The following is a 23,291-nucleotide window of genomic DNA, read 5'->3' as shown; positions in this document are numbered from 1 at the left end:
CTGATCAAAGATTGCGTAGCCAAGCACCTAGACACAAACGACCTGATGAGAGCCAGTCAACATGGGTTCAGGAAAGGGAAATCATGTTTGACGAACTACTTCAATTTTTTGAGACAGTGAACAGACAAATTGATAGTGGAGAACCGATGGATATTGTATACTTGGACTTTCAGAAAGCGTTCAACAAGGTTCTACATGTAAGACTTCTCAGGAAATTACAAGGCCGTGGAATAGAGGGAGATATACTAAGATGGATAGGCAAATGGCTAGAGAACAGAAAACAGAGTGGGCATAAATGGGAAGTTCTCAGAATAGGAAAAAGTGACTAGCGGTGTACCCCAGGGCTCGGTACTTGGACCCATCTTATTTAATATTTTCATAAATGACCTGGAAGAAGGAACATCCAGTGAAATCATCAAGTTTGCAGATGACACAAAGCTATGCTGGGCAATCAGATCGCAGAAGGACAGCAAGGAACTCCAGAGCGACTTGAATCAATTGGAGAAGTGGGCAGATAAATGACAGATAAATTTTAATGTGGAAAAATGCAAAGTGATGCATTTAGGCAGAAAAAATAAAGATCACAAGTATAGTATGTCAGGTGTAACTCTGGGAAAGACCGAACAGGAAAACTGATGTACTGATAGATAGGACCCTGAAACCGTTGGCGCAATGTGCGGCGGTGGCGAAGAAAGCAAATAGAATGCTAGGCATGATAAAGAAGGGAATTACGATTAGATCAGAGAAAGTTATAATACCGCTCTATAGAGCCATGGTCAGGCCGCACCTGGAATACTGCGTCCAGGATTGGTCTTTATACCTAAAGAAGGATATAAAACTGCTAGAGAGGGTGCAGAGGCGAGCAATGAAGCTAGTGAAAGGTATGGAGAACCTGGACTATGAGGAACGACTTAGGAGACTGGGGTTGTTCTCCCTTGAGAAGAGGAGACTATATGAGGGGATCTGATCGAGACTTTCAAAATACTGAAAGGATTCGACAAAATGGAGCAGGGAAAGCAGTTATTTACAATGTCCAATGTGACACGGTCAAGAGGACATAGACTGAAGCTGAGGGGGGACAGGTCCAGGACGAATATCAGGAAGTTCTGTTTCACACAGCGAGTGGTGGACACCTGGAATGCTCTCCCAGAGGAAGTAATTGCAGAATCCACCGTTCTAGGATTTAAGGGTAAACTAGATGCACATCTCCCTTGAGAAGCATACAGTGATATGGGGACTAAAACTATGCCAGGGTACTTCTGGCGGGGCCTCCGCGTGTGCGTATCACCGGACTTGATGGACCCAGGGTCTTCTCTGGACATGGCAATTCTTATGTTCTTATGTTCTCCACCATGAGTCTCATCGCTTCATAATTTCCTTTTTGGAAGTTCAGTGCCATGGCCATCGTTCTGGATTGATGTTTTGCCCCTGTGTCCAGGTTGAACAGATCATATTGTGATCACTGCTTCCCAGCATCCTTTCTACTTCTGCGCCTTGCGCCAGTCCTCGTAGTCCATTTAGAATTAAGTCTAGAATTGCATTTCCTCTCGTATTTTCCTTGATGAGTTGTTCCAGGAAGCAATCGCCTACAGCATCCAGGAACTTGGTCTCCCTATTTTAGCCGGAGGTGCCTAGGTTCCAGTCACCGGATAATTGAAGTCACCCGTGATAACTGCGTTGCCTCCCTTGTAGTTGCGTTTAATCTCGTCCGTCATTTCTCTATCAGTTTCTTCGGACTGCCCTGGGGGGTCGGTAGTAGATGCCGATATTCGTTTCTGTTCCATTTATTCCCGGAATTTTGGCCCATAGAAACTCTAGCTTATTTTTCATTTCCGGCATGTTCTCTCCAGATGAATAGGGAATACCCCCACCTTTTTGACCTACTCTGTCTCTGCAGTATAGCTTGTATCCCAGTAGCACAGTGTCCCAGACGTTGTCCTCATTCCACCATGTTTCCATGATGCCAATGATGTCAAGGTTATATTTTTGTGCAATAGCTTCCAATTCCCCCATCTTATTCCTTAGGCTCCTTGCGTTCGTATACATACACTTGAGTTTGCAGCCTGTTACTTTCTTGCATTTCCTTCCCTCTTGTGTCCCTTTCGATTCGTCAGGATTTCTGTCTTGCCTTTGATCGGGTGAGTCTTCCCCGCTATCTTCCTGCATGGTATCCTCTGGGTATACCGTTTCCCAAACTATCAACTCTTGGTCGACTGTCGGCTTTCCCCTTCTTCCTAGTTTAAAAACGTCTCAATTTCTTTCTTGATGTTGCTTCTTCGCTGAGGTGGAGTCCATCCTTCCTGTATAGCTTGTTCTTCCTCCAGAATGTTGTCCAGTTGCGCCTCATCCATGCGTTGACTGCTTGCAGCTCCGTCTGCCTCTTCTCGTCGGCCCTGAGTACCGGCAGGATCTCTGAGAACACTACCATCAGCGTTCTGGTCTTCAGCTTCCCTCCTAGCATCTGGAACTGGTCCTTCAGTCCTTCTTCTGTTCCTGTTGCTCACGTTGTTTGTCCCCACGTGGATCACCACCACCGTATCTTCCACTTCCACGCTGTCGATGATCCTGTCAATGCGGCTCACTATATCTTCTATCTTGGCTCCAGGTAGGCAGGCCACCAGCCGATCCTGTCTTCCTCCCGCTATGTGGCTGTCGACTTGTCTGATGATGGAGTCCCCCACGACGTTCCCTGTCCTCTTTATCTTCTCTTGTCTCCCCAGCTGCAGGTCAGTGTCCCTGGTGTATGTCCATCTCTCCAGCCTAAGGTCCGTGTCCTCTGCACGCTTCCATCTTCCCTCATTCTGGCGTTGGCTTGCACCAGATTCGTCTTCCTGTGGGTTCCCTCCGCTTCTTCCAGGTCTCGCTGCTTTGTCACCCATATCTTCCTTGTGGTTGTCCTCCAGGTGGTCCTTACTCACTGTAATTGTATCTTGGCAGTTCCACTGTTGCTGGTGATTCTCCACGGCCTCCCTGTATGCCTTCTCGATGAACTTCTCTAACTCCCAGAGTTCTTCCTCAATGGTTTCCTCTGTCTTGAAGTTTTCTGCCTCTCTGTCTTCCTCCTCCACTGCTCGAAGTGCTTCTAGTTCCAGTATTCTGCCTTCTAGGAGTCTGACTTGTTTCTTCAGGCCCTCCAGTTCCTCGCATACATAAGACTGCCTCCCAGAGGGGAGGTAGTCATACATATGGCAAACGGTGCAGAAAACTGGGTAGCTCAACATCCTGCTTCTGTCTGCTGTCCTCTTGCCGATCTGCTGTCTGAAGTGGCTTCTCCCTGTTTCCTTATGTAGCATCCTTGGTGTTACCTGCTACCCTTGCTTGCTTGTTGCTTGTATGTCCTCTGTGACTGCTGTTGTCCTCTGCTCTTCTTTGCAGTGACTCATCCCTTCTTAAGGCACTTCACAATGGTGCTCTCACTAAGGCAAGCGCCTTTAACGCTTGCCTTCGACGTGTGCCGAACGGCTGAGCACCATTTGCCCTTCCCCTTTTAAGGAGGAGCTCCGGTGGATGATGTCGGGGGTGGGTGGGTGGGTGGGCGGAGCTACCTCTCACCGATGCCCCTTGCTCTCTCCTGCCTCTTCTTCCCCTCTCCTGCGCTTCTCCTTTTCTTGCCTGTCCAAGCCTGATTAACTCAGCTCTGTTGGCCCCTCCCCTTTTAAGGAGGAGCTCCGGTGGATGACGGTGGGGGTGGGCAGAGCTACCTCTAGTCAATGCCCCTTGCTCTCTCCTGCCTCTTCTTCCCCTCTCGTGAGCTTTTCTCTCCTTCTGCTTCTCCTTTCCTGCTTGTCTGCCCAAGCAGTTTTAATTGTTTGAATTCCTTCTTTTTTATACCGGAATATAGAGTTGCAATAGTCCAGATAGGGGAGTAGGACAGCCTGTGCAACAATCCTGAAACTATTCTGGCTTAAAATTTGTCTTACAGATCTAAGTTGTCTTAGCCTGAAGAATTTAAAGAAGTTCCTCTGCGTCTATGCACTCAGATCCTCAATGACCCCTGCTAGATATTGTAGTGTGTTATTAAAGTATTCCTTGGCTAAGCAGAGAAGGAAGATGTCATCTGCATAGGAGAATGAATGGACTTTGATGTAAGTTAAGGCTCATGCCCCGGGCTCTCAAGTAAATATTGAACAGGGAAGGGAATAGCGGAGAGCATTTTGGAACACCACAGAAAGTGTTCCATTTTTGGGACCTCTTGGAACTTTTCCTTACTTCGTATGTTCTGTTCTTTAGGAATTCTGCAAACTATTTTAGTACCACTCCGTGCATAACTAGTTCATTTAGTTTTAGAAGTAGTAAGGAATAATCGATGTCATCAAATGCGGCCGAGATATCCAACTGAAGCAGAACTGTCTGTTTGCTTCTGCTCAGGTAGGATCTCGCCTTTGATGTCAGTTCGAGCAGTAAAGGTTTGGTACTGTGCATCGCCCTGAATCCGTGTTGTGAAATTTGGAAGCCGTCTACCAGGTGAAGAGAGTCAGTGAGGTGTAAGTTTACACAGAATTCTATAATTTGGTGTGCCATAATACTCCCGCCACTGGCCTAAAGTTATCAACTCTAGTTAAATGAAGTTCTGAGGCCTTGGTTATAGGGATCAGGGCAATGGCTGGTATAGCTTTTGGGTACATATCCTCTTTCAAGCATAGACTGACAAAATCTGTCAGCCATAGCAAAACCCCAGGGGGGGGAGTGGTCTAGTACAGTGTTCTTTAACTTTTTACACCTGTGGACCAGCGGAAATAAAATAATTATTTTGTGGACTGGCAAACTAAGACTGAAATTTAAAAAAACATCTTCGCCCCATCCCCACAGCTTGGTCCCTGTCTCCATCCTGTGTATAGGGAGTGGGAAAAGAGAGAGAGAGCCATATTCAACATTTTTCCCTCTCATCCCCCGGATCATGTGCAGCATTTTTCACCAGCCCCCATGCCCAACATTTCTTCTTCTATCACCCCTCTCCAGCACTATGTCCAACATTCCTCCCCCTTGCAACCCCTTCAATCTGTTCCCTCTCCACCACCATATCCACCATTTCTCACTCTCATCCTTCTCTTCCCCATGTTATCTCTACCTCACTCCTCTCTCTCTCTTTCTCTATGCTCAGCAATTTTCTTCTTTCTTCTTTTCCCCATGTGTACCTTCCTTCCCTCTTACTTACACACTTATCCCCAACAATTCTCCCTTTCTATTCCCTCCCTTGTGTCCCAAGTTCGTGTCCCTCCTCCCTGCCTTCCAACCTTTGTCCCAGATTCATCCCCTTCTCATGTCCCAACGTGCTCCCACCCCTCTTTTCTCCCTTTTTTTCTCACGTTATCCTTTCTCTCCCTTACTTGTTCAGGGCCATCCAGCTGGGCATGCACCCTTCTGCTAAAGCCAGATCAGCACTAGCAGCTCCCCTCGCGCTTGCAGCTGCCCGTGACTCCAGCAGGCACCCTCCTTCCCTATTGCCTGCAAGTCCAACAGTCCCCCACCCTCGCACCAGGCCCCCCTCCGCCGAAGCCGACTGGAGGGCTTCCCACCAGTGTCAGAGCTGACGTCGGAGGTAAGCCTTTCCGGTCAGCCGGGGATCCCAGGCAGTTACTTCGAATGGTTTCGTGTCGGTCACATGCAGTGTGCAAGAGTCACTGTACGCTGTAACGGCAAACAAGTACAGCTGGCGCTGAAGATAAGGAGCAGCCAAGCCGGAAGGGAGACAGACATGCACTTGCAGGGGACACAAATTCTTCACGGATCAGCAGGAAATTTTTGCAGACCGGTGGTTGAAGAACACTGGTCTAGATCTTGACATCACACAATCAAATTGAGAGGAGACAATTATAAGAAGAAGCAATGCATAACCAGTCCTGAAAATGTTTTCATTTAATTTAATTTGCCGTTTCACAAATAGTTGAAAATCTCTATAATTATTCAAGGGGAAAACTATTAACATTTTTTCTTGGGTTTGAATCGATGCCTTCATTTGGGCAGGCTCATAAAAGAAATAATTCTTCCCAGCCTGTTTATTAAACATCCCATGAGGGGAAAAGTCCAAGTCAAAAAAACTGTTCAAATTGCTTATTCAGAAGTGTGTATCTCTTTCTTTTACCAGGGTTTTTGATTATAATCTGATTGTATACTCTGGGATGGTTTATTTTCTCCCATCTGTATGTTTGTCTCCGCTTTTATTAAAATGGTTTTACTTAAATTGTTGAACACTGTATTGAATGCTAGTATAGCATGGGATTCATCAATAAATACAAATTTCTGTGTTTGACTTTTATTTCTGTGCAAAAGCAATTCATAGTCCATCGCCCCTCATAAAAGCAGCAGTAATCTGGAAATTGCTGCTATTTCTACCCCAGTGGTCTCAAACCTGTGGCCCGGGGGCCACATGCGGCCCGCCAGGTACTATTTTGAGGCCCTCGGTATGTTTATTATAATCACAAAAGTAAAATAAAACAGTTTCTTGGATCATATGTCTCTTTAGCTATAAATTACAATATTATTATTAAGACTTAGCCAAAAGGAAAGATTTATAAACTATAAAGAGTTTTACTTCATGCAAAATTGTCATTTCTTTAATAAGACATTAACTGTTTTTTTCTGAGGCCCTCCAATTACCTACAAATTCAAAATGTGGCCCTGCAAAGGGTTTGAGTTTGAGACCACTGTTCTACCCTATACAATGCAAGTTTTTCCCTTGTGATCAAGTATAATGCATACTGATTTGCTAGCCCTGGGTGAGTTAGGGAAAGCTCTACAAACATTTTATTCTTTGTGCTGCAGTGTGAAAATTTAAACTGAACAATGTCTCGCTGCTCTTGTCTCTCTTTCTCCCCTTACTGCTATCATGATGCCTGTGTTTTACCTCAATAGGGTGAGGTGATCGAGGGCTGCCGTTTGCCAGTGCTCCGCAGAAACCAAGACAATGAGGATGAGTGGCGTGAGTATCTTAGCCTCTTTCTGTCTGCTGTTGACAATTAGAAAATCCCTGGGAAACTACATAAATAAAACCATTCAGACCTACAACGCATTCTGAAAATCTATCAAAACCACTCTTGTTTGACAAATTCATCACTTAAACAGACCAATCCGCGCTCACTACGCATTTCCCCCCTACAAACCCGAAGCAATCTTCAGGCAATTCCTCCCCCTCTCACTTTCCCTCCCCCTTTCAACCCCTCTTACATTCCCACCCCTACAACCCTTTTCTTCTGTAACATTCCCCTCATGAATTTGTAATTCACTGAATGTCCAGCCTTCTTTCGATGTGAACCGCCTAGAAGTCGTCTGACTATGGCGGTATCTATATAATAAAACTCTAAGCACACATGCGCACTCTTAGCCCGTGCTTCCCTGATCTGTTGCGCTGTGCCTGCAAGAGTGCGCATGCGCGCTTACTACATCACCACAGGCGGCGGAGGGAGCAAACGCAGAGTCCTGCCGTCGCCTTTCCGAGCCTCAACCGTCAGTCTTCTCCTTCCTGCCTGCCTCGGCACTATCGGCCGAAGTTTATTTTTAAGTTTAAAGGTACAGCAGCAGCTCCTCTCTCGATCCCCGCCTGCATCGGAAGCCTTCTCCGACGCAGGTGCGGCTTGAGAGAGGAGCCGCGGTAGCGGCTTTGAACTAAAAAATAAACTTTCTCCGTCAGCAAGAAACTATTAATAACTCAACGAATCAATCCATTTGGCTAAACTCCAAAATTCAAATTGGCAGTTTCAAGGTCGTCTGGAAACATTGGATAATTGCAGGAATCAGAACTTTATGTTTAAATCTGTTTATTCGTTTCAAAAAACATTGAAGAAACAATACAAGCAAGATCCGTAAACAAGAAAACTACCTCCCCCCACACCCACCCCCTCCAACCCCCCACCCACCCACCCAGGGGAACAGTCAATCCAACAACCAACAGTCAGTTAGTTAATTAAGCAGTCTACTACGTACAGAGGGTTGTAAAGTAGAACAAAAAGGCAACCAACATGTGAGGTAAAAGGAGCCAGATTTTTAGAGTCCATATCTGAAATAGCCAAACGTTCATATCCCGCCAGCTGGATCATTTGAGTCCTCCAATGAGACACGGACGGGGTGTTTGAAGACAGCCAACATTGTAGAATAGTCTTGATGCCCATAACTATAGCTTTCCGAGCAAACGCTGCAGCACCCGGGCGAACCGGGTGTAAGGACAGCTTCAGTGTGAAAATAAAAGTGTCCGTAGATGACCAAGTACAGTTCCAGAAAGAGGAAAGATGGTGACATACACGTGTCCAAAAAGCCCATATGCCCGGGCAGAGCCAAAACATATGACCCAACGATGCTCTAGGCGCTGCACACTTGGGACAATGATCGGTAGCGCAAAGATGAGCATGGAAGGCTCTAACAGGAGCAAAATATGCCCGAACCAGGAATTTGTAGTATCGTTCCTTCTCTGCTACAGACACCAAATATTTCGCCCCCAAGGAAACACTCCGCTTAAGCATATCAGCAGAGATGGGGACATGTAAATCTTGAGTCCATTTAACAGCTAGCGCAGCATAGTCCAAGTCACCAGCCAATTCCTGGAGGGAGCGGTGATGAAAACGTAAGGGGATAGGTAACTGTGCGGTGAGACACAGAGCTTCGGACAGTTTCTCCTGTACAGCCTCAGTCAAAGCAGAACCAGGAAGGGAATGCACATAATGTTGTAACTGAGCGTAAGAGAACCAGTCACCAGTTCTAAAGGCAGAAGAGTCACATAACATCTGATAGGACTACATAGAACTATCAGTTTGGAGTACATCATACAGATAAAATAGACCCTTCCCAGACCACCGAGGATGCGACTCCAGTCCCATACCAGGGAGAAAGTCCCCATTACCGGTAATAGGAAGACAGGGAGTCACATCGGGTCTAATAGCCAACTGAGTGCAAAGGTATTTCCATGCCCTTCGAATGGGAGAGAGTAAAAATCCCCATAATGAAGCTCCCTGGTGGTAAACATTTCACATGAATCAAATAGCTAAAATGATAGGGAGCAAAGGCTAAGCATTCTATCTGAGTAGCAGAAAAGTAATTAGTCTCACAAAACCAATTATTCACATGTCGAAGTTGACAGGCTACATGAAGACACCCTACGGGACCCCAATCCTCCTAAGCAAGTATACAGTAAACAGATATAGTGAGCTATAAAACCAATATCAATACAGGATAAATCCAGACAGTATTCTAGCTAGGTAACAGACCCTAGCTAAGTCACGCAAGTCAGGGAGGGTCCTTAGAAGAACCAATATTCACATTGATAAAATCCTGTGCTTCTGTGGCTACCGAAAAGGAGTGCCATGTGCCATTGTGCTGAATCTTCAATAAGGCTGGGTACACAAATAAGAACCGATGATGAAGTTCCACCAGCCGCGTGCAAAGTGGGTAGAAAGCCTTGCGTTGATCAGTAAGTGCCAGGGAATAATCTTGACTGAGACGAATAACAGAATCCCTCAGTTTCAGAGAATCCTTCTGAAGCCGGTATTGGTGTAGAATTTCCTGCTTGTGTCTATAATTTAAGAATTTGGCAATCACCACGCAAGGTCTCGCGTCACGTGCAGGCCGCACGCCTATACGGTGGGCCCTTTCCAGACAGGGGGAGCCCGGGGTCACAGCATCTGGGAATTCCCTCTCGAGCCAGTCCTCTAATTCCTTAAGCAGGCGAGCATCTGGGATAGTTTCAGGGACGCCCAAAAAGCGCAGATTGCTGCGGCGTGACCGATTTTCAAGGTCATCAAGTTTATCAGCCTGTTGCCGCACCGTTTCTTGCAAGGCCGCAATGTCCATTTCGTGCGAATTAACTGTATCTTCCGTATTAGAAACCCGTTGTTCAAGTTCGGTTGGGCGGGAAGCAGTTTCAGTTAAAAGGTGTTCCAGTCTGGACATTTGAGACGTAATAGTGTCTATGTGGGGGTCCCAGCACTTGAGCAATAGCGCCTTTTATGTCGGCCAATGCCGTGTCTGTGAATTCAGACACAGCCGTACCTGATGCGGCCGCCATTTTCTTTTCCTGGGGCTTCGAACGAGGGTGCTTAGAGCGGGCGAATTGCTTGCGGGCAGACTCTTGGGAACGAGTCAAATATTTTTCCATACGTGCCCGGTCGATGTCGCCACTGAAAAACGCGATCAATTTCTGGTTCGGCGAAGTTAAACCACGTGTGGAGGATCGGGGTCCCGGAGCCGAGCTAGAACACGTCTCTAGCGGCTCATAGCGTCACGTGACCTCAGAGAAATAAATTGAATCAGAACTTTAAATGATGTAATTACTAATGGTAAGCCGCTGGATTTTACACAATTGCAACATAAATTTGGGCTTCACAAATCACAATATTTTCATTGGTTGCAATTGAAGCAGGCCATTCAGGCAGGGTTCCCTGAATGGAAAAATTTGAATACTCAACCTAGCATAGAATTTTTATGTTTTCAGGCGGACTTTCTGGGACATCAGGCCGCACAGTGGTATAAAACTATTAGTGATTTGGTTAAAAAAAAAGCCTAAAAATACTCTTAGGGATATTTGGAGCATTGAGATTAAGCATAATATTTCAGCATCTCAATGGCCACAAATTTGGTCTTGGAGAATGAGATGTACAATGTCAGCGTCTATGAAACAAACTTGTTTTTTTTCGTTACATAGAGCTTTTTGGACCCCAGTTAGATTGCAAAAGTTAAATAGTTCTTTGTCTAATAGATGCTGGCATTGTAATCTGGATATAGGGACTTTGGATCATCTTTTGTTCTATTGTCCCCATATCTTAGCCTTTTGGAACTCAATCTGGGATCAAGTAAATTGTTTATTGGAAAACCATGTAGCGTTATCTTATGATTCTGTGCTTTTTGGTATGTCTATGAGAAAAAAGAGTCAGATATCAATATGTAATAAACTTTTATTGATTTTGACTGGAGTTGCCATCCAACATATTACTAATAACTGGAAAGATCATAGTAGGCTTAATTTTAAGTTTTGGTGGAATTCAGTATGTCACATATATAGAATGGAAAGATCAATAGCGGTGCAGAATGGAAATTATAAAAACTTTATTAAAATTTGGGAACTATTAACGTCCTTTTGTCATGATTGATGCCATTTTTCTAATATTTTTCTATTAACTATGTAAGATTTAGAGTTGGGTGGGGGGTGGGTTTCTATTATATGAAAATAAAAATAACTAGAGGGATCTCAGGGTGGGAGGAGGGTTATATTTATAACTATAAGATATAATGATAAGATGTACAAGTGCTTAAATTTATTTTATTTGTTATAATTTTTGTACACTTGATGAAAGTTTTAAAATGAATAAAGAATCTTTAATAAAAAGCAAGAAACTTTCGTGAGAGGTGCAAGCGCAGAGCGCTCTTCATCCCGATGTACGACCTCGCCGGCTGTGGACGGTGCCTTTGCTGCTGCGCTTTCCGGTACACCTCCAAGCCGTGGCTCCTCCCCCCTGTCCCTGCTCCTCTCCTTCAGGCTGCGGAAGAGAATGGAGTGTGGGGCTTGGTGGAAGTGTTTGTGTCTGAGTTGCAGGATGGTAAAGCTGTGGAGCTGGCAACAGGTACACGTGCATGCATTTCTTCCCTCTCCCAGCCAAAACCCTGTAGATTAATGGCGGCCCTGATTATAGGGAAAGACTTTTGCACTTAAGTTGCAGAGGGAAATGCTGCTGCACATGGAGGGGGAAGGAATGCTGCGCACAGGGAAGTGGGATGGAGAGAAATGCTGCTGCATAGGGGGCAGGGAAAGAGACAGATAGAAAGACAGACAGTGTGAGGGAGAAAGACAGAAAGAAAGAAAGACAGACGTATTCTAGCACCCATTAATGTAACGGGCTTAAAGACTAGTAGAAAAATAAAGTTATTATTATTATATTCTACTTTTTGGCCTTTAAGGTAATTTAGGGTAGTGGTTCCATATACCATAAATAATCGAATATAAATTGAGATTTTGGGGACAAAATGGGCCCAAAAATAGGGATCTCTGTTTATATTGAGGTCCTTAAGTTGTGTGCTCCCCCCCCCCCCCCCCGGACTTGTTACAGGCCTTCCTTGGGCCTGCCTTAAGCTCTGGTGGTCCAGCAGTGAGCCGGGACAAGAGCAATTCTTCCCATTGTCCTATCCCTGCCAGCTATTAACCACCACGCTTTCCTCCCGCCTCCCATGGGCCTACCTTAAGCCCTGATGATCCAGCGGTGAGCCAGGACAGAAGTGATCCTTCTCATGTCCTGTCCTGGCCAACTGATAACCACTCCACTTCCCTCCTGGATGCCTCTACAACATAACTTTTGAATCCAGGTGGTCTAACAGTGAAGCAAGGCAGGAGCGATTTTTCTTCCTGCCCTGTGCGAAGCTGCAATCAGAAATTACTGCACAAGTTCTTACAGTCTCATAAGACTGCCCTGAGAACTTGCGCAGCCATTTCTGATTACGGTTCCTCAAGAGGCAGGAGCAAAGAAAAATCACTCCTGCCTCACTTCACTGCTAGACCACAGGGGTTCAAAAGGTATGTTGTAGAAAGGGGATATGATAGAGACATTTAAATATTTCCATGGCATTAACGTGCAGTGTGAGCCTTTTTCAAATGAAGTAAAACTCCAGCATGAGAGGGGAATAGGGTGAAGTTAAGAAGTGATAAGCTCATGCGTAATCTAAGGAAATACTTTTTTACTTGGAATAGCCTCCTTGTAGAGGTGGTGAAGACAAAAACTGTCTGAGTTCAAAAAAGTGTGAGAAAGGCACATGGGATCTCATAGGTGGAGGATATAATGGATGCTACGGATGAGAAGACTGGATTGGCCATTTGGCCTTTATCTGCCATGATGTTTCTTTCTAGTGCAATAGGTTTGTCATTCTGGACAAGTGAGTAGTGAATCCAAACCCGCACGCTTTGCAGAAGGTATCGATCACAATTTTCAGCTCCTCCTCCCTCAGTGGAGTGTGCTGCCCCTTCAGTTTTCCCTTCTGTATGCTTGCAGTAAGGTGTGTGTCTGATAAATTTTTCTTAAAATTTTGGAAGCTTTTGGTGTTCTTGAGTTCCCAGTATTGCTGGGGTAACTGTACCTGGGAGAGAAAGTAGACTTGGGGGTCTGCAGCTGGCAGGCCAGTCCCTCTGTGGTACCTGTTAGGCAACCTGGTTAAGATTTTAGGAGCTCAGGGACTGTTCCTCTTTAAACTAGCTTGTCCCCTGATTTTTTTTTTCAGGAGCTTGAGCACAGGCTGATTTCGCACCTGTAGGTGGTCATTGTTGGGGACTTTCAGTGTGTTGGTTGCATGTCACCTCCTCCCTTTGCATGTGGTGATAGAGGTCCAGCTTTCTACCTTGAATCTCATGTACTGACATAATGTATCTGTATTGTAACCCACCTGCACCCCATGAACTGACAAAATGCATCTTTATTGTAACCCATGTACTGACAAAATGTATCTTTATTGTAATCCACCTGTATCCCATGCACTGACAAAATGCATCTTTTTAGTAAACCACTTGTATTGTAATCCACTTGCATCCCATGTACTGACAAAATGTATCTTTACTGTAAACCACTTGCATCCCATGTACTGTCAAAATGTATCTTTATTGTAAACCGCTTTGAACTTCATGGTATAGCGGTATATAAGAAATAAATTATTATTATTATTGTTCCGGCTGGCAGCCCAAAGATTTCAGCTTTTAGGAACTGAGCAGTATCCTTCTTCAAGGTCCAGCTACACACAGGCTGAGGCACCTTTATAGCATAGCAAGGCCAACTGAGTACAGTCTATGAGAAAATCGGAGGTAGGGGGTTCTGAAAACTGCTTTTATCCTTAGACAAGCAGGCAGCATATTCTCACAAATGGGTGACTTCATCCATGGAGCCCCGGTACTGACAGTGAAAAGTGTAGTATCACTTTAAGCTTTAGCAAGCTTTTTAGACTGCCCGCACCACGCATGCGCGAGTGCCTTCCCACCTGATACCAGCTTGCGAGGTTGTAAGTTTTTCGTTTTCCACGGAGTGAAGAAGACATATCTCTTTGTTTCCTTAGCAATAGCAGCAGATGAATCCAGAGACCAATGGGATAGCCCACATCTACCAGAAGGCGGAGATAGAGAAACTGATTAACAGGTGGTCCTATTGGCTGGTACTCCTCCTGTATTCTCAGTATGCTCTATCTCCCAGCAGGTGATGGTCGCTATTCAACTAGCTCCTGGATTCTGGATGTGCCTGGGCAATTATTTTCTCCTGTTAAGATTTTCTCTTCAGTGAGACAGGGGTGTCCAGCTGAACGGTGCCGGCTTTAGGGGTTACACCTGGGCCCCCCCCAGGTCTCTGCCTCACCCTCCCTCCAGTGATAGAGGGTCTGCCTTGGTCTCTAATTTTCTTCTTTCCCTTAAAAAAACAAAAAAAACCCTCAAAAAACATAAGAGACCACAGTTTGTGAGCTTGCCGGTGCCGGGCTTTGCAACTGGCCACCGACCAGGGCTCAGCAACGACCGATCTTAACGCGCCTTCAAAGGATGTTGAAGGTCCTGCTGATACTTATCAATAGAATAAAAAAAAAACAAAACAGTTTGTCAGGAACAATAAAGTTTTACCAAACTTGAGTCTCACTTTATTGCTTAAGTAGCACTTTGCCAGAGTTAAGTCTTTGAACTCCAAAAGAAAACATGAACATAAAATCCGGGCCTCTAAAACATAGCCCACACCTTCCTTGCAGGTAAGTGATCAAATAGTTCATAGTAGCACTGCCCTATCAGTCCCACAGTCCAGGCAGGGCAAAAAAATAAGGCTACCAAAACTTTCCAGTTTCATAAGAGTCCTTCACAATGCTGCTTAAAACTTGTAGCCTGCGTTGCCTAGGCCTGGCTTGTAACAGGCCTTTCCCAACCAACCTTAACACGCTGGTGGGGGAGGGGAGTAGCTGAATCCACTTTAAATAAACTTGCCACAATTGGCCCCACAATCCCACCCTGAGGATCTTGTGTGGATTCTCCCCACTCTACTACCCCTTCACCCAATCAGCAATCCAGCCCCACACAAGCAGCAAAAAGTAAAAATGCCAAGAAAAAAACCACACTACATTCAATGTCCCAAAAATCAGGCACACCTGCAGCGGTGAGCCTAGCACAGCTCACTTGGTCCCAGACTTGTGCTTCCAGACAGTTCAAAAAGAAAACTTCAAGATTCAAAGCATACAAAAAAAAGGTCAAGCAATTTCACTTAGCTTTCATCCATGAATATTTCTTCCGGTTCCATGGCAGTGTCCATAAACTCCATGGCATCCGGTCTGGCTGGCTTCAGGGACAGGAGCTATATCTAACATTTCAATGTCCTGGCTTTGTGTGGACTCAGGAGAGCAGTCCCGCGAGCCTCCTTCCTGGGCTGGCCCAGGGTAGACTGATTTGGTCTTTCTGAGCTCAGCTTCTAAAGCACTGAGCTGGCCACGCCCTAACCTGTGAGGGGGAAGGGCAACATGCTGCTTCTGCTGAGTTTTCCTTTGGGCCTTAATTGGACCCAGCAGTTGTGCATTACCTGAGCTCTGAGCCTGCCTCTTAGGCTGTCTTTTTTTGTAAGGCACCTCCTGCTGCTCCAGGCTGTTCTCCCACTCATCTTCCCCTCCCCAGGGTTCTGTAACCTGGTGGTTCAATTGGAACTCAGACCCTATCTGTCTGTCTGAGTTTAAGCTGTCACACTGGTTAGCCCTTTTCAGGGTAAGGGTTGGATTATGAGGAGATTTACCTGGCACAAGCTTAGCCTTAAGGCTGGAGTTGTGACAAGTTGCTGAATAACATTTCTGTCCTGCTAGTGCTGAGCAACCAGCATTTACCGGCTTCTACCAGCACTACAAGAGGTTGTAAGTATCTGTTTGCTCACGTTGTTGAAACGGTGCATTTGCGAGTTTTGGTCTTTTAATGGTCTTGAACAGCGGGTGTTATAGTTTTTTATATCACGCTGAACTTGGTGAGGCGACGAATTTGTGAGACAGGCTTGAGGGAAGGACTCCGGGTATATCATTCAAATGCCATTGATGGAGCTGTTGCCTTCCCGCATGCGGGAACCGCACACTTTATTTCTTACTCTGAGGAGACCGTCGCGGATTTCATACTGGGTCTCCCCGACATTGCTTTTCCTGTCTGTAGGCACTAGCCGTGTCAGATTTCTTGGCCGTTGGCTCTGGGTATGTTTTTTGCGGCACGGCTAAATGGGGCCGGCACATTTGTCCGCGAATCAGGCAGCCGCTTGTTCTCGTGCACTGCTGGGATCGTCACAGCATTGTTTAAGTCCTCAACGAAACTGACTTGGTGTCAATGTTTGCCGCGGCTGGGTTTAATTTATCCGGCTGGTCAGTGATTTTAACTGTTTACTAGGAGCCGCTGTCTTACAGGGAGCAAGAAACTAGCACTTATACTCCTGTGCTGGTGGGAGCGCCACAGCGTTTAGTATGTTCTCTGGCAGCTGACTTTTTTATTAGCGTCTGCCGCGGCTTCTATGCCTTCAGAGTCCGCTGCGTCAGAAGTTATGGCAGTTCTCTGTATTGCTGAGATGGTACAGCTCGGTGTATGGAGGTCTCCCAAATTGGTTGATTTGCCGCGATAGCATTGTCTCTTTGGAGAGTCTCTGTAGGCACTCAGGAGAGAGTGTCTGCTTTCTGTTTACCCCCCCCCCCCCAATTTCGGATTTCCTTCAGGCTGGGTCGGTGGTAGGCAAATCACGATGCAACTGCTGTCGGTCGCAGGAGAGTACCCGGTGTTTCATTCGGGTGTCTCCTCATCTCTCTCAAGGTCTCCAAAGGGTGAGACTATGTAGGTTTGGCTGTTTCCTTCATGTGGGTGCCTTTGTGCAGCACTGACTGTGTCTGGTAGCGCTGTAGAAATATTTACTGTACATAGGGAGCAGTTTCTAGGGGCATAAGGTCTATTCGCCTTTTCCTGCGGGCAAGTCTGTCTTTTTCTGTTTCTAGTGTGGCAGGATCTTCTGCAGGAGTGTCCAACCTTGTGCCTTCCCTGGGCCGCCTTGGTTTAAAAAAAACAAAAAAAACCCCCTAAAACAGTTACCCTTTAAGGGCGGTTGGATTTTGGAGCAACTTGCATGCAATTTTCAGATACCACAGGCTGCCGCAGCTTAATCTTATTTTTCAGCATTCCATCATAGTCATATATCATTGCGAGACTGGTTTGTTCTCAGGAGTGTTCCTTTCTTCTATTCAGAACTTACGATTCTCCTCCGGCTCGTTACCTGACCCCTGCTTCACTTTGTAGGGGTCTTTACTTCCGCTGCCAGCTCTTCCGGCTTTCTCACAGAATAAGAGCTGTAATATTGGCAGGTCACGGGACTTTGACCATTATTCAAGTTGCTTGCACCTTTGCATTCTTTTCTCCCATTTCAGATTCTTTCTTGGTGTCACTGAGTTGAGTATCCGTTGGTGCGTGAATTTTTTTTTTTAGGATGCTTGTACCTTTGCATCCTCCTCAGGTTTCCGGTTCGTTCTTTGAGTCTCTATGCTTTGTGTTTCCCTTTTAAGTGTTACTGGTCCTCAGAGCAGTTCTTGTAGTTCTTCGAGAACTAAGGGACATTGTTCCACTTACTGCATGGTGCCCAAGACGGGGGCATTGGGCAGCCTGGGGCTGGATCCCATTCTGCTGAATTAGTTTCTCAAGGTTACATTTCTGCAGAAAACCTGGGAGAATATTTACATTTTCACTATGAACTCTGAATCGGCACTAGGTTTGCTTGCCTCTCTTGGAGCAGTACTTTCTGCTTTGGCACATGTCATTTTGCCTACCCAAGACTTCATGCACATTTTTGAAAATGAGGGCAGTGATACTGTTTTGGCACTACCAGGTGATTCACCTACTTTCTTCTTGACTGGCTGCTTGATTCAGATGTCTTCCAGTCGGGTCATTTGACTGACATGGAAAGGGTGGTTTCCTCAGTTCTGTGGACGCGATTCTTCGAATTTGCACTGCGCTTTTTTCTCGTATACTGTTTATAGCTATCTGGTAAATGTTTTTATTCAACAGCTCCTTTTAACCAGGAACCAGTTACCTATTCTATCAAACCCGTGGAGGATCACGCGCTATGTGGCTGGTAGCCTCATCCATGAAGCTCTCATTAGCGATGTGAGCTTTGTCTGATACCTGTTAGGATGCTGTTGTTTTCCACGGGGCGGTAGATGCAGCTTCTTGATTGAGTCTAGTACGTATTCACTTTAAAGGACATACGTATTTTGCTCATGTTGCATGGAAGGACTGTTTTCATGGTTCCAGTATGTTCCTCTTTACATTGTGAAACTTGATTTTTCCTAGGAGAATCTTCTTGCAGATCCTACAGTTCTCATCCTGCCGTTCCCTGACCTTTTGCACTTCATTCTGAGGGGATCTTGACTTCTTCCAATGACTCTTCAGGCTTTCTCATGAGGGAGAAGACGCTATAATGTCAGGTCAGGAGGCTGTGAAGATTTTTCAGGATGCTTGCAACTTTGCATCCTTCTCAGGTTTCCAGTTTGTTCTTGGAGTCTCTGTTTTGTGTTTCCCTTTTCAGTGTTACTGGAAAGGCAGTTCTGGAAAGGCAGTTCCTCAGGGCAGTTCTTGTAGTTCTTCAGGAACTAAGGGACGTTGTTCCACTTACTGCATGGTGCCCAATACGGGGGCATTGGGCAGGCTGGATCCCATTCTGCTGAATTAGTTTCTCAGGGTTATACTTTTCTGCAGAAAAACTGGGAGAATATTTACATTTTCACTATGGACTCCGAATCGGCACTAAGTTTGCTTGCCTTTCTTTGAGCAGTGCTTTCGGTTTTGGCACATGCCATTTCACCTACCCAAGGCTTCAAGACCATTTTAGAAAATGTGGGCAGTGGTACCGTTTTGGCGCTACCAGGTGATTCACCTAATTTCTTCTTGACTGACTGCTTGATTCGGACGTCTTCCAGTCGGGCCATTTGATTGACACGAAAAGGGTGGTTTCTTTTCCTCAGTTCTTTGGATATGAATCTTCAAATTTGCACAGCGCTCTTTTCTCCTGTACTGTTTATAGGTATATCGGGGAGATGTTTTTATTCATATAGGAGAGAAATGTGTTTCTTCCCAGAGACTAGGACGATGGGTCACAGTCTCAGGTTTGCATTCTTCTTCGGTCGCCATGACCAAGAGTATGGGATTCTGTACAGGTTATAGGATCCATGTTGCTGACTCCACTGGGAACTTCGGCTTGATTTCCTATTATAACGCTACAGCAGTCGCTTTTGTTCCGGTGGTTCCCGGTATCTCAGGGCTCCAGTTATTTGGTAGGCTCCTCATGCCTCGCTCTATATGATTTGGTGGCTCAGCGAGATTTCTCTTTTCAAAGGCATGCCTCGATCTTTGCTGGACTAGCTCATGGCTACCAAACATCCCGGGCTGTCGGGTTGGGGGGCTCGGTGCCTTCAATCCTCGGCTCCAGGAGTCTGGTCTTAGGGGGCGACTCAGTACTTGTTCATTCTTCTTCTCTTGAGCATGGTCAGGCTACCTTTCTGGAGCTTCAGACCATTCTTCCGGAATGTCGCTGAGGGTCCTTTCCGTCGGTATTATGATGGGGGTATTTCTCTACAGCTTGGGCAGTAGGTGAATTACTCAGTTGCCAGGTAAAGTTGTTGTTCTACTTCAATGGGTGGACCCTCATCTTCCTCTTCTGTTGGCAGATCATTTTATGGGTCAGGAAAAGAGTTTGGATAGACTTTCTCTCCGCGAAATCTGAGCATGGCCCATTTATTGTATGTTACAGTGTACAGCGCTGTGTACGCTCTAGAAAGTGTAAACGTTAGTAATAATAAAATCTTCTACATCCTGGATATTGGGAATTTTGGCTCAGGCGTTCCAGCTCTTTTTATGGACGAGAGATCTCCTGGAACTAGACCTCATGGCCTCGTCTCACAATTCAATGCTTCCTAGCTTCTTCGGCGGGCACAGGGAGCGGGAGTTAGAGGGGGTAGCAGCGTGGCTTCTTTCGTGCCTCTGGTTTCTCTTTTTCAGTGTTTTCCTCTGGCTGATGATGGCTTGGATTTGCCATCTCAAGCTCGCTTTCTGGGCACAGTATTTGTAGAATCTCTGGCTTGGCTGCGCCATCCTTGCTATGCGGATCTGATGAGTCTTTCGACATCTGGACTAAGGAGTTTCCTGGTATCTCCGGATTTGCTCACCTAGGGTCCGATCAACATGGATATTTGTACTACTTTGATATTACGACCTAGCTTTTGAGAAGTCTTGACTGACGTGTAAGGGTTATGCGAAGCAGGTTGTTTCTTCTCTTATCCAGGCGCTACAGACTTTTTCACCTGTGGCTTCTGCTTCCTTTTGGAGGTTTTTCCTTTCTTGGATACTTCTCAACATTTGCACCCTTCCAGGCACAGGTGTATTGCCGGGGGCTTAGCGTTCAATTCCCTTCAGCTTCAAGTGCCATTCTTAGCTTGTTACAAGGGCTAGGTATATTGCTCTTCGCTTCCTTCTCAGCTTCATGTAGTTCAGTTCCTACACGGAGTACGGTATAATCGTACACCTCTTATAAAGCCCTGTCCGGAGTACAATCTTCAGGTACTTCTTCGCAGTTTGCCGAAGGCTTCATTTCCTCCTTGTGCCGTTGAACACGGGGTTTCTTGTGGCCATGGCTTCGGCTCTGCAGTTTTCCGGGTTGCAGGCCTTGTTCATCTCGAAATTCTAAAGCTTCCTAGCTTCTTCAGTGGGTACAGGGAGTGGAAATCAGGAGGTGTAGCAGCGTGGCTTCTCTCTCGACTCAGGTTTCTCCTTTTTCGGTGTTTTCCCCTAGCTGATGATGGCATGGATTGGCCATCTCACGCTCGCTTTCAAGGTGCAGTATTTGTTGAATCTCTGGATTGGCTGCGCCATCCTTGCTGTGTGGATCTGATGAGTCTTTCGACAGCCGGGCATCTGAGTTTCCTGATATCTCAGGATTTGCTCACCTAGGGTCCAATTGACGTGGCTGTTCGTACTACTTTGGTATTACGACCTGGCTTTTGAAATGTCATGGCCGACATGTAAGGGTTCTGTGAAGCAGGTTGTTTCTTCTCTTCTCCAGGCGATAGACCTATGGCTTCTGCTTCCTTTTGGAGGTTTTTCCTTTCTTGGGTACTTCTAAACATTTGTACCCTTCCGGAGTTATTTTTGGCACAAGTGTATCGCCAAGCGCTTAGCGTTCACTTCCCTTCAGCTTCCAGTGCCATTCTTAGCTTGTTACAAGGGCTAGGTTTCTTGCTGTTCGCTTATCTCTCAGCTTCATGTGGTTCAGTTCCTAAATGGAATACAGTTTATTCGTACACCTCTTAGAAAGCCCTGTCTGGGGTACAGTCTTAAGGAACTTCTTCACAGTTTACCCAGGGCTTCCTTTCATCCTTGTCTTTTGAGATTCTAAAAGGCTGTGCCGTTGAACACGAGGTTTCTTGTGGCCATGGCTTCAGCTCGGCGGTTTTCTGCAGGCCTTGTTCGGCGGGGATTCCTATTTCTGATTTACAGAATCTGGGGTGTCAGTTCGGCCGGTACCACACTTTCTTTCTCAGGAGGGGGTCATCCTTTCTTTTATGCTACTCTCACTTTTCCTTCCTTCTTCCTGGGAGGAGTAATGGGGAGACGTGCTTTTATTCACTGCATTGTTTGAAAGTGTGTAGCGTTCTCTGCGAGCTAGGTTTCTGACGACTTTTAGTTGTTTAGATCACTTTTTTGTGTATTCTTCAAGGGATGCCTCAAATGTATGGCAGTGGCCACAGCTTCCATCGCTCGATGGGTCCTGGAGGACATTCTTTACGCTTGCTTGATGGCAGGGAAGCGGTTGGCGGAAGGACTTCATAACCATGACGCCAGAGCGATGGCTACTTCTTGGACTCGGGCCAGAGGTTTTTTCCTTGGAGGAGTTTAGTCTCGCGGCTACTGGGTCTTCCGAGAGTGCTTTAGCTCAGCATTACCAGTTGAATGTGGGGGCACATGCGGTGGATGCGCTTCGGTTGTTGCGGAGGTGGCGTTGGCTTCCCACCCAGATTGAGGATTGCTTTGCTACATCCCATTGGTCTCTGGATTCATCTGCTGCTGTTGCTAAGGAAGGAAAAATTATGTTCTTACCTAATAATTTTCTTTCATTTAGACGCAGTAGAAGAATCCAGAGCCCCACCCTTTCTGGATTTTGTCTGTTGGTTTTTTGCCTTTGCAATTTTTGATGTTGGTTGTTATTGATGGTTGTATTCTATATTATTGCCTTTTGAGTTTTGCTAGGGGAAAGAAGTTTTTTACATGCTATGCCTATTGATGGTTATGGATGCTTGGGCAAAGAGCTATACTGAGAATACAGGAGAGGTACCAGCCAATAGGACCACTTGTTAATCAGTTTCTCTATCTCTGCCTGCTGGTAGATGTGGGCTATCCCATTGGTCTCTGGATTCACCTGCTGCATCTAAAGGAAAAAAAATTAACAGGTAAGAACATAATTTTTCCTTCTCCATCGCATTATGGGCTTCAGAAAGTTTGCGTTTAGCATAACTTAAGGAATTTTGCTTGCTAATCCATTGAATCTTTAGAAGAGAGATTCCTAGTAGTGAAAAACTGGCATTGAAGTTTTCAGATGCATTGGTAGGGTCATCACTGTCAGAATCAGACTTAGAGTTACTTAGATCTTGCAGTTTGACAAGCAAGTCTTGCCTGCATATTGGGCAAAGCTTTTGGCTTGGTTTAAACTTGTGCTTTGTCATAGCTTTTAAATGATCAGCTGCAGGAAGATCAATTGGGTGTAGACCTTTGATGATGAATACAGATACAGTCAAACCTCAGTTTACGAGTGCACCGGTTTGCGAGTGTTTTGCAAAACATTCGCAAAATCGGCACCTCGGAAACAGAGCTTGACTCGATTTACGAGCGCCCCCACCCTGCGAACCGGCATCCCCCCTGCTCACGTCGCCCCCCCTGCTATCCTGCATCCCCCGCCGAGCATTCAAATAGCATCCCTTACCCCAATTTGGCACCAGCACCAACGCACAAGACATGCTGGTGCCCGAAGATCCTCCCTCTTGGCTGGGCTGGGCTGGACTGGGCCTTGAGCATTTGTGCATGCTCAAGGCTCAGTCCAGCCCAGCCAACAAGGAGGATCTTCGGACACCAGCACTGGCATGTCCTGTGCATTGGTGCTGGTGCCAAATCGGGGTAAGGGATGCTATTTGGGTGCTCAGTGGGGGATGCAGGATTGTGGGGGGGATGCTGGATCGCGGGGAGGGGTGGATCACGAGGGGGCGCTCATTGGCAGGGGTGTGTGCGATGCCGGTTCTCGGGGGGGGGGGGTATGGAGCAGCGCCGGTGG

The 23,291-nt window shown here is 46.1% G+C and overlaps 1 protein-coding gene across 1 annotated transcript in view; it reads left to right on the top strand.

The window, feature by feature from the left end:
- Positions 1-23,291, top strand: part of KAT5 (lysine acetyltransferase 5) — a 267,178-nt gene that overhangs the window by 65,241 nt on the left and 178,646 nt on the right. The window contains 1 exon segment of the mRNA XM_033954195.1: positions 6,853-6,919. Coding sequence (XP_033810086.1) covers positions 6,853-6,919 — 67 coding nt within the window.

This window comes from Geotrypetes seraphini, chromosome 8 (genome assembly GCF_902459505.1).
Source record: "Geotrypetes seraphini chromosome 8, aGeoSer1.1, whole genome shotgun sequence".
NCBI classification, from domain to species: Eukaryota; Metazoa; Chordata; class Amphibia; order Gymnophiona; family Dermophiidae; genus Geotrypetes; species Geotrypetes seraphini.
This window is presented reverse-complemented; position numbering and strand designations above follow the sequence as displayed.